This window comes from Rhagoletis pomonella, unplaced genomic scaffold (assembly GCF_013731165.1).
Source record: "Rhagoletis pomonella isolate Grant_MI unplaced genomic scaffold, Rhpom_1.0 Rhpom_scaffold_00006, whole genome shotgun sequence".
Classification (NCBI taxonomy): domain Eukaryota; kingdom Metazoa; phylum Arthropoda; class Insecta; order Diptera; family Tephritidae; genus Rhagoletis; species Rhagoletis pomonella.
The window spans coordinates 33,222,597-33,236,802 of NW_023458560.1; the positions used below are offsets into that span (position 1 = coordinate 33,222,597).

The 14,206-nt window shown below is 31.7% G+C and overlaps 1 protein-coding gene across 1 annotated transcript in view; it reads left to right on the forward strand.

Annotated features, from left to right (window-relative positions):
- Positions 1-14,206, forward strand: part of LOC118741875 — a gene marked incomplete at its 5' end in the record, with an annotated part of 252,561 nt that overhangs the window by 217,517 nt on the left and 20,838 nt on the right. The window contains 2 exons of the mRNA XM_036473851.1: positions 9,646-9,742; positions 11,340-11,467. Coding sequence (XP_036329744.1) covers positions 9,646-9,742; positions 11,340-11,467 — 225 coding nt within the window. The remainder of the gene's footprint in view (positions 1-9,645; positions 9,743-11,339; positions 11,468-14,206) is intronic.

Genomic DNA, 14,206 nt, shown 5'->3' on the forward strand with positions numbered 1-14,206 from the left:
TGAGATGTCAACTGAAAGGCCTTAGCCTCTAGAGGTTCAGTAATGTATTATTTGTTTAAGTAGGGTTGCCACATTTTTTAAAAATTATAAGATCTTCACAACTCGATGGACTTAAAATGATGTACCAAGTGAAAGGATGTGGTTTTCTGATGTGCAATAAGCTTTTAATTTTTTTTTCAGATTTGTAAAGTTCAAAGTTGAGCACTTTATGATTACGATTACGTTCTGATTACTTAGGATTAAGATTACTGTAATTGTAATCCCGAAAAATTTCAACATTACGATTACTGTAAATGTAATTATAACACTCTTGATTGCGAATAGTTTAACTGTAATCCTTAAAATTTAACGATTACGACTACTGTAATCGGACTTTTTACGATAACGTAATTGTATTCATGAAAATTAGGATTACGATTACAATAGTCATAATCGTCAAATTTTTAGGATTACAATTAACGTATTTGCAATAATCGAGAAATTAGTTTTGCTTAGAGAAAATATTAATTTTATACACCAAGCTGGTTCTAAGTTATAAATTCGCGTACTTTATGGAATTGTGGTACTGTTCTACACAGACTCGTGGTCGCAGTACATTCAATAAAGCTTGATTTTTGTTTATATTTATAGATTTAACTCAATTTTACTTACCTTTCGGTGAAAGGTCCGCAAATTTACTTAACTACTAAACCTCTACAGAATCTCAGTAAATCGAAATCATTACGATTACATTAATTGTAATCATAATATTTATAAGATTACAATTAAAGTGTTCGTAATCTAAAAATTTTTAGGATTACAATTACAGTGTTCGTAATCATGTATTTTTGATGTTAGTGCTAAAATTTTTAAGATTACAATTTTTATAATCGTAATGATTACAATTACAGTAATCGTAATCCTATATAATTTTAAAACAAATAAAAATTGGACTCTTTTACTCCTGCAACTTGCAGTATGCAGCGCTTAGAAATTGGAAGGCTAATAAATTTTTGACTTTTTTAGTATTTTTAAAATCCACTTATCAATTTTAGTCACATGATGAATTTTTTAAAACAATTTAACATAAAACGTACCACTTATAAATTTTCAATTAACCCTTTCCCTGCATTTGTACAATATATTGTACATTTCATTTTTTGTATCATTGGAAGCGTGCTACTAAAAGTCTCATTAATATTTTTGAAAACAAATTAAACTTTATGAAGTTTTGAAATGTCCCGAATAGTTTACGTAAATTTCAAAATCGAGGCGTTTCAAAAATATTTTTAGCATTTAATTTAAAAATAGACCATTTTATAAAATTTCAGTGACACGCAAGTTGTGGTAATTTACTGTACAAAGAATACATGAAAGTCAAGTAAAATCGCTAATAAAAGCACACAGTATGGAAATATAAAAAGCGTTTCATCATATAAAAATGCTAAAATTAAACCATCATGATTTAAAATATTTTTTCCGAGTGGTCAAAAAAATTTACAATATATTGTACATTTACACTGAAAGGCTGTAAGCGTCTTGTACAATATATTGTACAAACGTACGCAAAGATGGCAGTTGAACAGGCAATTATGGTGGTTTTTGCCGTGCTTTTTGAAGAGCTTGTGCGCTGTTGTTGCAGTAAAGGGTAGGTTTTTGATTTCTTGATCTACTGAAGGCAGAAAAACCGGGAAGGTTTATTAAAACTGGTTATTTGTATTTTATATTGTAATTGTATCTGAAATTTTTCAAAATTTCTTCATATAATTCTCTTCTCATGGAGAAAATTTAAAATTTGTTAATGCAAATCTTAACTAAAGATACTTAAAAAGATATAAAATATTCATTCCAACATATCTGCAGTAAAATCAATTATTTTGTATATAAATAAGTTCATTTTCAATGAAATAAATTTTTATTCCGTCAAACTTAGTGAAATATTTATTGAGTTTTCTTGAGTGCTTTACTCCTATGCGGACTTTAGTACAATATATTGCACAAATTCGAGGTAGCCCTAATAGCTACCCAAAACAACTTTTGAATATTTTTTCTTTACTTTTGGCATTATGAGGCTCTATGAACCTTGTAATTAAGAGGAAAAATGTTTGTATTCATCAGGGACGGATTTAACCGGAAATTCGTATTCGTATTTTTATTTATTTAAATAACTAAAAGATACCCTTAGTTGATAGATAGGCAACCTTATCCAAAACCATGTTGGTGTTAAAGCTTGTTCAAACACCTTCCGTTTGATGCCCATATTATGATATTAAATAAGCATACATTTTTTTAATAAACGTAAGTGTAACTTTTTAGAAAGGTGGCAACCTCACTCCAAAATATTTTTCTTATCTCTTCAAACAGATTTTGTTTTACTATAGAAATTGAAGTATGCTGTGGAGCTTTTGAATATTTAGATATTTTCAAATATCTGGCAATCTTGTTCTTTTATTTTTTTTCCAGAAACTTTCTACAGAAAATACCAAATAGAATTGGAGAAAGTAGAATAAATCCGGTGATTTATTAATACGTCTAAGGCTGTTAAAACTTCAAAAAATTCAAAATACGTGCATTCTCGGATACTTTATAAAATTTTGACACCTGGTACTTTTCGATATACTACAGATTTTGATACTTTAGATATTTGGCTATACCATAAAAATATTTTTTTCTAATTTTTTCACGTTTAATTAGTCAAGCAACAGTTTTGGCCACTTTTTCTGTCTTCTGGCCCACTGTGCATAAGTATGTTTCCGCATAGATTTCGAGTAACTCAACCTGGATTTAAACACTTTTGTTAAACTTTAGGGGTAACTAGGCAGCGAAGTTGTCACCGAATGCGGCGCTGAAGAAGGCATAGAATACTGAATAAAGAAATACAAAGCGGTAATTGGTGTGATGTACACTAGGGTGATAAGATGTACATTAGAGTCGTTCTCAAAATATAAGCATCCAAATTTTTCATGACACACATCTTTTTATCGTTCTACGGGACTTTGACCCGCTATAACTCAATGTATTGAAACTTAATCATATAAATTCATAAACTGGATTTAAAAAAAAAATTTAAATGTTTTCAAACCTTGGTAGCGACACCTATGTATATATTTGTTTAAAGTTTTTAAATTTTCGTGGTTCTTTTTATTTTGTGCGTATTACAAAATTAACGTGTGCCCCATACAAAATTTAGATGATGGTATTTTGAGGACCACACTAATGTACGTCATATGGTTGTACAACAGTCAAAGATCCAAATGTTTTGTTGCAACTGAGCTTGACTAGATATAAATTTGTTGAAATTTGTTCAAATTTTTACTTTCACCATTTACTCGTTTTCGCCAGTTTAACTAAACTTTACTCCACTACATTTTAACAAACTACTTTATACCAATATTATCTGCTAGTCCTAGTGTAAATTAGCCTGAAGTAAGTTGAAAAATCGCAATTTTCTCTTAAAACAAACCATCGTTTTTTTATTTTTTTACAACATAGACTCCAAAGCCAAAAAGAGACATTATTATATAAGACGAAGTCAATTCCACTCAATTCACTTCCATCAGTCAACGTACCCAGCAAGCGCAAATTTAATGTGCTTTTTTAATAACAAGCTTTATTATTACTATTTTACCATTTTCAAACTACGCTCACCACACTCACTCAACTGGTATTACAATTTAGCCTTTTGGCAAACCAACCAACCCAACAGCCAAAGGTAGCTGCAACAGCCGTTCAATACAACTCCAAGCAAACCAGCCAGACTCAACCCCACACCACCGATGACGAACTGAACAAGCAACCAACATTGTAAGCTGCCATTGGTGGTCACTCGTACTAATTAAACTCAATTAGGGTCACTGTAAAGATAAAAAAAAAAAATTTTTTTAAAAATTGCTAAAACTCACAGAACAATATACTTTTGCAGCAGTAAAGCAGCAGCAGGAGAAAAAGAAAACAGTAGAAAAAGAGAAGAAAGAGCTGAATTTAAAAGCATGAATGAATGAATGAGTGCATAAACGGACGAAAGGACGGACGCTCAGCGAACTGACGAAGCGAACGAAACCATGAAGCGCACTTTGTAAACATACGCGCTTAGCCAAAATGGGGATATAACAAATTGAAGGCTGTTTGTTTGTGTAGGATATACTAGCTGTGAAAAAGATTTTTCAGCAGACGAAAAATTATGAAATTAAATGGAAAAGCTTGCTGCTGCAAGAAGAAAAAAAGAAACGTAAAACACTACAAAGTACCTTACAAGCACAATTGACCGCTTGGAAATTCGTTTCGAGAGTAAAGTGCACCTGCGCTCTACAGTAAGAGTATATGCACACTAGGGTGATCCAAAAATGCATGTGGAAAAATAAAGGCGGTATTTTAATGCTCTCACGATGCCCTAGGATGGTTATATACCGGAAAAAATTATACCCCTGTTTTTTTTTTTTGAAGTCAAAAAATATTAGAGGTCGCTCAAAACGCTCAAAGTTTTCCATGCATTTTACATTCTTGAAAATCAATATTTTTCGGCCGGAAAACTGTTATGCTCTTCAGGAGACTTCCAGTAATAGTACCTAATTATTTATTTAACCATTTTTTGATAATAGCGATTTGTTTGGGTCCCCCATTGCATTTTTGGGAGTTTTTAGGGAATCTACCTATATGAAATAGTTAATATTAAAATTTTGTTAAATAAAAAATTCGGTATAATTATGGAAAGCCTCCCGAAGAGAAAAAAAAATTTTCCGTTCGAAAAACATTTCTACGAAAAATTGTTTTTTCCTTATAAAGTACATGAAAAACTTTGAGCGCTTTGAGCTACCTCTAAATATTTTGTGGTTTCAAAATAAAAAAAAAAAACAGAGTATAATTTTTTTCGGTATAAAAAAATCCCAGCGGGTAAGAGCATTAAAGTTCCGGCTTTACTTCTCTTGGATCAACCTAATGTACACACATATAGCTATTAATAGAAAAAGAAAGCGAAAAAGAAGAAGAAAATCTGCGCAAACAATGTAGAAACTGCTAAAAAAGAAGCTTTTGTGTTTGAATCGAAAGAGGAAGTGCAAGATGGAAACGTATTGCGAAAGGGAGGAGAATAGCTGGTGGGGCGAAGCAAGTACTGATGATTTATTTATTTTTTTTTTTTAATTAAATTTTATAACTTCTTTTCCTCGTTCCAACAGTTTGTTGTATTTCAAAGGGTTCACTATTTCGTTTTTATTTTTATGTGTAACTATTTATGTATGTTTGTATGTATGTTTGTAGGTACCTACAAGCAATAGTGTTGCAGGTGAAATGGCTCACAAAGAATTGAATAACTAGCGCTTTTGTGCGGTAATAGCGAGTGTTGCGCCTGTGGCAATAATTGTGGGTTGCAATAATACCGTTGTCAAATAGCTCTTAACAGCACATACCTACAAGCATTGATGCTATTCATACATATGTATGTACATATGTCATATAACTATATATAAATAAAATATATACATAAACAGTCAAATTTAAAGTCAATGGTACGAACGTACGCATTTGCTCCGCTTATTAGGGTGGTTCAACATCTTTTTTTGCCAATTCAAGAATTCAAATAAGGAGACTCGTATTTTTTTGAAATCGATTAATATTTAACCGTGAGATTTTCCATATATTTTACGTGTGGAAAATAAAATTTTTTTCTGGAATCGCTACAGAATCCTTATCCCGCCGCTACTAGGCGCATACTTAATATGGGAAAAATTAAAAGGAATTGGCGTAGAACCTCAATTTTCCGTATGCAACATTTATGTGCAATAAAAAATTGGCGTCAAACAATGCAAGCAAAAGTTAACGTCGAAAAGCCTGGAAAAACTTTGCCATTGTGTTAAGCGACTTACGAAAGGTTCGAAGGCCGAGAGAAGCTCCTAAAAGAACAACCATGGCGACCTAGTGACCGATTGAGGGACCACTTCCCCACCCTATTGCATGACAGCTGCAGTGAAGGTAGTGAAGAAGACGGACCCGATCCACAGTCGCTGATGATGGAGTCAGTATTCCGCCGCCTTCCTATGACGAGGTACGAATAGCAATTACGAGGCTGAAAAACAATATATTTAGCTGCTGGAGTTAACGGCAAACGATGGAACGATGTGCTGCTATATGAGCTGACTTGGTCATGTCGTACGATGGAAACGCTCCCGCTCTGAAAGTATTCAACGCGGGTTGCTTTGTTGGTAACAGATGGTGTGGAAGGCCTCCTCTGCGATGTAAAGACCAGGCGGAAAGGACTGGGCTTCATTTGGCGTTTCCAATTGGCGTCAGTTGACACAGAAGAAAAACGACTTGCGTGCTTTGTTGGACTCGGCCGAAATCGCTTAGGCAGTTATGGCGCCAATCAAGAAGAATATGAGATGCACAGCTTTTTTTTTTTTTTAGGCTCTTCAGACCAGTAGTTAGAGAACACGGACTAAAGCGGTAGCCGGCGTAATATTTGCTTGGTCACATTTGTGAGCACTTTTTCAAGATCAAAACTTGAAGGCAGTTAAAATTATTTAAGGCATACGAATAGGCGGTGTCTTTTATATCCTGTTGCTGCCCCAGCCACCAGATTACACTATGAGTGCTCGATATTGGCATCTGGCAATGATATTCGTGACCTGTATTCGAAATAAGCCAGGTATCTCCGCTGCCTTTTCGCTTCCCGCTCATAAAATAAACGCTCACCCTATTCATAGACTAGAATAAATAGGTCATGCTGCGACCCGAAAATATTAGTAGCTACTTTTGACAGTATTCTTCTCCGCGAACGTTACTGCAATTATCAAGAATCTAGAGACAGACATGATTCTTAAATCGCTCGCTGGCAATACTTGAGTCAAGAACAAAGACACATTTTTAAACTACGCTGCGACTCTTTGGACTGCGGCGTCTAACTAGTTGTAGTGAACTGAACTTCACTCTTTAAGAGCAGTGCATTCCGGACAGTAAAGGGTTTCTGATGTCATCTGAGCAACAACTGCATAGCGAAGCTTCAACACAATCTATCCGTCAAACAACACAAGTTGGTTCTCAGCAAGCAATTTATACTACCACTGCTCCCGGCGCAAGAACCTCACTTTTTCTGGGCCTACATACCTTTATTCATTTTGTTGATAACGATCGATATTTTAGCCGATCGAGGCAGGGCTTAGTAGTGCCGCTACAACAGCAACCACTTCTCAAACATTACATTCTGCGAAAATGTGGTCAATAACGGTTTTAAAAAATCCTATGGAATCATAAGTCACCTTACCCCTTTTCTATAAATTTTTTACGACCATATCAAGACATCTAAACTATAATCCATATTGAAAATCAACCAGGCTAGGGTCCCTCATTAAGCTCAGTTACCATTGTTAAACTTTTATAATCAAATCTTATAAAGACTAGTACTGTGAGTATAGGAAAAATTATTTTCCACTTTTTGGGCCATTTATAAACCCGTGGGAAATTAAAAAATTGTTTACATGCTTTTTTGAGTTTTATTCTTCAACAACACAAATTATGGATTTTTTCTGCGTGTGAATTACTTATTGTCGCACGGTGTAGTAGTTACTCTCGACAGAACATCCTAAGCAAAAGTTAAATTCCAAGTTCTGGTACACCCTAATGTGCACTTTTGCCAGAACTATTTGCTTCGCTGAATTGAAATTAAACCACAAACAAAAAGTAAAAATATCAAAGAATTTCGCACAATACCTAAGAGCGAATATAATCCTATTAAATTTATTTTAGTATTTTTTTTTTTAATAAGTTATTGTTATGGCATTACTGGTAATTGCAGTTAATGTCTGTATGTATAAAAGCTAGTTCGTACAATACACAAAAGGATTGTTGAATTAATAAGCTCAAAGCGAAATAAGCCGTTGAGTTTCAGTTTCAAAGTGCACTTAAATATGTATTTGCAAATTCGTAAAACAAAAAATGATGAGATAATAGAATTTTAATTTATAATTACCTTTGAGCCTTCCACAAAAGTTAATAATGCAATATTTTTTTCTTGCTAAAATACATACATAAGTGGTTTTTTATTCACTTAAGAGTGTATAAATTAATAATGAGCTTCTTTTCACACAAAAATATCTCCGAGTACTCGTATTATCATTTTTTAGTGAACAAGAATCAGAAAAATATAAGTGGCAGTAGTTTTACTAGAATTATATGCGCAGTATTCGATAAGAAAGAATATAAAAAGCCGTTTCGGTATTATACAATTTGAAAAGCTCGCTAAGATTTGTTGGTTATGTTAGTTTGAAGAGGTTGTCCCAAGTATGTAGGTAACGTAGCTAAACTTTTTAAAGATTATATTTTTTGATATTTCTTAAGTTTGTACGGCAGTCAGTAGGGCTGGGACTATTTGTGTAATCAGATATCTGGATATCCCTTCGCATATTGGATAGGTCCTATTTCCGTTACCTTTTTTTGAAGTGGAGGTTGGTTGGTTGGGAGTAAATTGGCAACGGTGAGTACGTAAATAGATAAAGAAAAGGATAAAGGCAAAGTTAAAAATACAAACAAAAGCAAAGACGCGTACAGATTAATGCAAAAATGAATATCAAAGTAAGTTTAAACACTTTACTCATATGTATAAGGGCAAAGGTGAAGGGGAATATGTAGACGAAGACAATGATAAACAAGGGTAAATACAAAGAAAAAGACGAGAATGAGGATACCGAAAAAAGTAAAGATACAGATAGAGGAAGAAAGATTAAAATAAAAGTCATTATAAAGAATAGGATATAGATAGAGACACAGACCCAAGCTTTTAACTATTTCGGAATTTTTGGCAGTCCCGGGACTTACCGATATAATCGATATTTTTATCGATGGATTTATTTATTTGGGTACCGATATTTTATTTTTGATTTTGATATCGATTTTGTTTTCGATATTGTCATCGATTTCGATATCGATATTAATCGATTTTGTTAGCTATATTTTTATCGATTTTGTTATCGATATCGAAAATCTCGAAATAGTCCCGGTAACCCTAAAAATGATAGAAACCTCGAAGTAGTCTCGAAATAATCCCGGAAAGTCCGAAAGAGGCCCTAGAATCTCGAAACCCCTGAACTAGTCCCGAAAATACCGAAATAGTCTCCAAAATCTCGATATAGTCTCGAAAATTCTTGATATCGCAAAGCTGTCTCGAAAATTCTGAAATCATCTCGAGAATTCCGAATTTTTTTTATTTTGTAGCGAGTATTTGGTATAGACAACGTCTCTAAATACTTTCGTTCGCGTGGGCTAGTGAAAAAGTGAAACTAACATCCATAATGCAGCAAATGCCCATATGCGAAGTGCTGAATAATTATAATAATCAAATTACCGAAATGTTCCAATTTTTTACCTGTCCGTTTCATTTGAGACACCCCATATGTACTACATTTTAGGTTATGCAGTGAACCCGTTTCTCATTAAATCGCGGGCGTGCTAAGAATATTCATATTATTTTAATTTTGTCCAAATTAAAACTTGAATTCGCCGTATCTTAACAAAATCACTCAAAGTGTAATTATAGGAAAATCAACCGAATTATTTATTCAAATTCCATCGACACAAAATTCTATTGTGGTTGATAGATAATCAAAATGCGCGTATTTTTGTAAATATTCCACCTATATATATCTGTCATACTAATGCCAACAATCATTGACATTTCAGGCTATACAGGCAAAAACTGTCAATACGAATCCGATCCATGCAATTCGGCTGAATGTTTGAATGGCGGTAGCTGCGTTGGCAATTCAACACATTTCAGGTAAGTTCACTCATGACAATTTTGAGCGGTGAGCGTTGCGCTGAAGGGTGCTTGTCACAATCGATTACGTATTTATTACTGGAATTGATTGTGATTTGTGATGATATTGGCAAATGAAAATGCACACAGGCAATACTCGTACCTACGTACAAAAATGCATTGAAGTAGACGTTTAAATTTGTTTCTTTTTCTGGTAGCTGATAAATATGTATGCATCTACATCAAAACTTAAACTATAAACTACATATATATAAACATTTTTACATCATTCGAAATAAGAAAAAAATTTACACAATCAAATAAGTTAACGCAGAAAAGGGCCATTTATTCACTCGCTTAAATTCAATAGACGCGCGTACTCGTTTTGCGAGGGGGTGAGCTGTTCGGTGGGAGAATGAAAGCGAATTTTCAACCGCAAATGCACAACACAACCACCACAACATAAGCATACACACAATGACAAAAACGACAATTAAAGCTACAACAGGTAAAACAATTAAAGCCACAGGCGACAAAAACAACGACTATGAGTTTGCCTATGTGGCATTTAATTGTGCAATAAGAGAAGCGAATGAATTTATTTGTGTGAGTACGCAAAAACATTCAAACATTTATACGTACAAGTGTACATTAGGGTGGTCCAAAAAGAGTAAAGTCGGAATTTTCGTAGAAATGGTATGGAATTCTTGAAAATCAATATTTTTCGATCGGAAAACTAGGATTCTCTTCAGGAGACTTCCAATAATAATACCCAATTATGTATTTAACCATTTTTAAATACTAAAGATTTTTTATTGTTGACCCCATTGCATATTTTGGGGTTTTTTTTGGAGTTTTTGGCGGACCTATAAGTTATAGTTACTATGAAAAAATTGTTAAATAAACAATCGGGTATTATTGTAGAGAATCTCCTGCAGAGAAGCAGAGTTCTTCGAACGAAAAATATTGATTGTTAGGAATTCTATACCATGTCTACGAAATGTGGTTTTTCCCCCATATAAAATACATGCAAAACTTTGAGCGCTTTCAGCGACCTCTAAAGGTTTTTTGATTTCAAAATAAAAAAAATAAGGGTATATTTTTTCGGTATAGAACAATCCTAGGGGTGAGAGCATAAAAATTCCGACTTCACTTTTTCTCATGCATTTTTGAACCACCCTAATGTACGTATACATATCTAAATATGTATGTACATATATATGGCCGCGCGTTATAAATAAGCTTTTATAGGCAAATATACAAACTTGCAAACAAAAGTATTTCAAATAAAATAGTTAGAGCACATATTTGTTAACTTTTAGTTGGATTTCCAAGCAAATACATATATATTTACATACACACACGCGCACATAAGTACATACATATGTGTGTATCTATGTAAATAAGCCTCAAATAGCGCCGCTAGCATTTCATTCACCCTCACCACGCGACCACCACCAACAGCACCCTCGCCATCGCCACCGCCACCGCCACCAACTAACTAACCGCACCTGCATAGAAATGCATTTAAGTTGATATATACATACACGCATATGTACTCACGTATCTTTTATGTTCTGTTTATTTTGATTTTCACTATTTGTGTGTGCTTAACCAGATGTGACTGCACTCCAGGCTATAACGGCCCACTGTGCCAACACAGCCTCAACGAATGCGAATCATCACCATGTGTACACGGCATTTGTGTGGATCAAGAGGATGGTTTCCGTTGTTTCTGTCAGCCGGGTGAGTATACAATATTGTTTGCGAAATTTCATTGCTTTTCCACGGTTACTTTACTCGGCTTTGTTTTCTGTTTGGGCTTTGTTTTGGTTGCATCGCTGCAATAAGAAATGACTTTTTTCGCAGTTAAATGGTATACTTGTCTACGTACAGATGGATGCAGCAAACCAGATTTGTGTACGTTTGTATATACATACATATGTACAAACATAATGGAAAATAAGGTGCATTTTAGGTAAAAAAATATGCAAACTTAAAGCAAAAGGAATTTAAAAAGATACCAATCTAATCTAATCTTTCGTTTCTCTGGACCTGTTCCGAAAACAATAAACAATATATACATACATATATTTTGCTCTTTGAAACAACAACTAAAATTAAAAGAAAATAAGTTGGAAAAAAACTAAATTAAAAAAGAAACAATAAATAAAAAAAGTTTCTTAAAGTTAAATATTTAGAATGTAAAAATGTATAAATATTTTTTCTAACAAAATCCAAAAATTAAACTAATATTAAATTAAGAAGAGAAAAATAATAACATGAAGAAAAACAGAATATAACAAGTTTCTAAAAATAAAATGAATTTAAAAAATATTTTTGTTTTAAAAACCACAACAACTAATAATTAAAACGAATTAAATTTAAAATACCTAAATTAAAATTTGTAAATTACATTAAAAACAGGTTTTTCCTTTTACACCAATAAAATCTAAGAATTAAAAGAAACTAATTTAAAAAATAGTAACATTAAAGAAAGAAAAATAAAACAAGTTTCCAAAAACTACATGAATTTAAAAATATATTTTTCTTTTTAAAATAAAGACTAAGAATTGAAATTAAAAAAATATAAATTTTAAATTTTAAATTAAAATAAAATTAAAGGAAACTCAATTGAAAAACTTTACAAAAAATTAAAAACTAAATTAAATTAAAAAAAAATTAATTTTCTAAGAACTAAAAAAAATTAATAGAAATTAAAAAAAAACTTAAAACTATAAGATCTAAAAATTAAAAGAAAATTAAATGAATAAGAAAACATTAAAGAAAAAATACATAAAATAAGTTTCCGAAAAATTGTCTGATATTCTCAATATACATTTTTTCTTTTAAAACAATAAAAGCTAAATGTTAAACTAAAAATGAAATAAAATAAACTTCTAAACATTTAATTTAATTAAAAAATACATATATACATACATATGTTTTTCAAAATAATAAAATATAAAAGTGATAAGAAAACTAGTTTCAGGAAGACAAAAAGGGACATTGAATATTAAAAAAACAATATTTTTAATTTTAAAACAATAAAAACTGAAAATTAATAGAAAATTAAATTTAAAAAAGGATAAAATTAATTAAGACAAATAAATAAAATAAGATTATAAAATTAAATGAAATTTTAAAAAATATTTTTCTTTTTAAAACAATTAAATCTAAAAATTTAAATAAATTCGATCAATAAAACCAAATTATAAAAAGTAAACAACAAAATATGTTCCTAAAAATTAATTTGAATCAAAAAATAAAATCTTTTCTTAAAAAGAATAAAATATAATTAAAAGATAATTAAATTGCAAAAGAATTAATTTAAAAAGCAAAAAAAAAACAAAATAAGTTTCCAAAAATTAACTTATTTAAAAAATATATATATTTTTTTCTTTTTAAAACAGTAAAATCGTAGAACTAAAAGAAAATAAAGTTAAAAAAAAAATATAAAAAATCTATCTAAAACAAGTAAATTAAAATCATTTTTTTTTTTACCTCCCACTTGTATTATATATGCGTATCTCAAAAACTGCTAGACCGAACTCGACCAACTTTGATGCACACATTGTGGTTAGCCTCCTTAAACACGGTGTTGCATATCTTTGAAATCGGACAAAACTTACTCTCCCTAAAATTTAGCTAGCTTTTGAGTTTTTTTATTTTTACCGATATGTACTCCACGAAAGTGGGTTTTGTCCAATCTCCGAAATATTCAACACGGTGTGTGTATCAGATTTGGTTGGGATCGGTCAAGTAGTTTTTTAGATACGCACATATGATATAAGTGCCACGCTTATTTTCATAAAATTTTATCAAACAATATTTTTTTGCTTAAGGGTCATTGTATATATAATTTTATTTTTGTAAATATTGATGAACTTCTTAGACACACTGCTCAAAAAATCACAAATAAATTCAAGGGCGTATTTTTGCTTAACTTCGACAATTTTAATCGAATTTCATTAAGTGAGGTATCGATTTATTTGAAAATAAATGTTCTTTTAGGTAAATACTACATTTCTGGCAACTTTGATAGACATTTTTGAAATCAACAATGGTCAAATTTGAAAAAAATAAGAAAAATAGGGTCTTATCAAGGTTTAACCGATGAAAACTTCCCACAAGCTAAGTCTGACAATATATTGTTATACATCGTTTTAAAGGTCTATAAATCTTCTTCTCCAAAAATGCTTTGTTTTTAAAATCGGATGAAAAGTAGTCAATCTGTTTAAAAAAAAATAAAATAAAAATGGAGGGTTCCGGAACTATACGGAGCCTACTTTTATGTTGTACTCGACCATAGCTGCAACTTACACTAGGTTTTGTTTCGGTGTATTTCGTGACATTTTTTTTTGTATTACCGCGTAATATACGTTCTAAATATAAAACGAATCGAACCATAAGTACGCATTTTCCAAACATCTAGACCCCTGCGCCATCTATCGAGCAAAATAGTTTTAATGCATCCAACATACA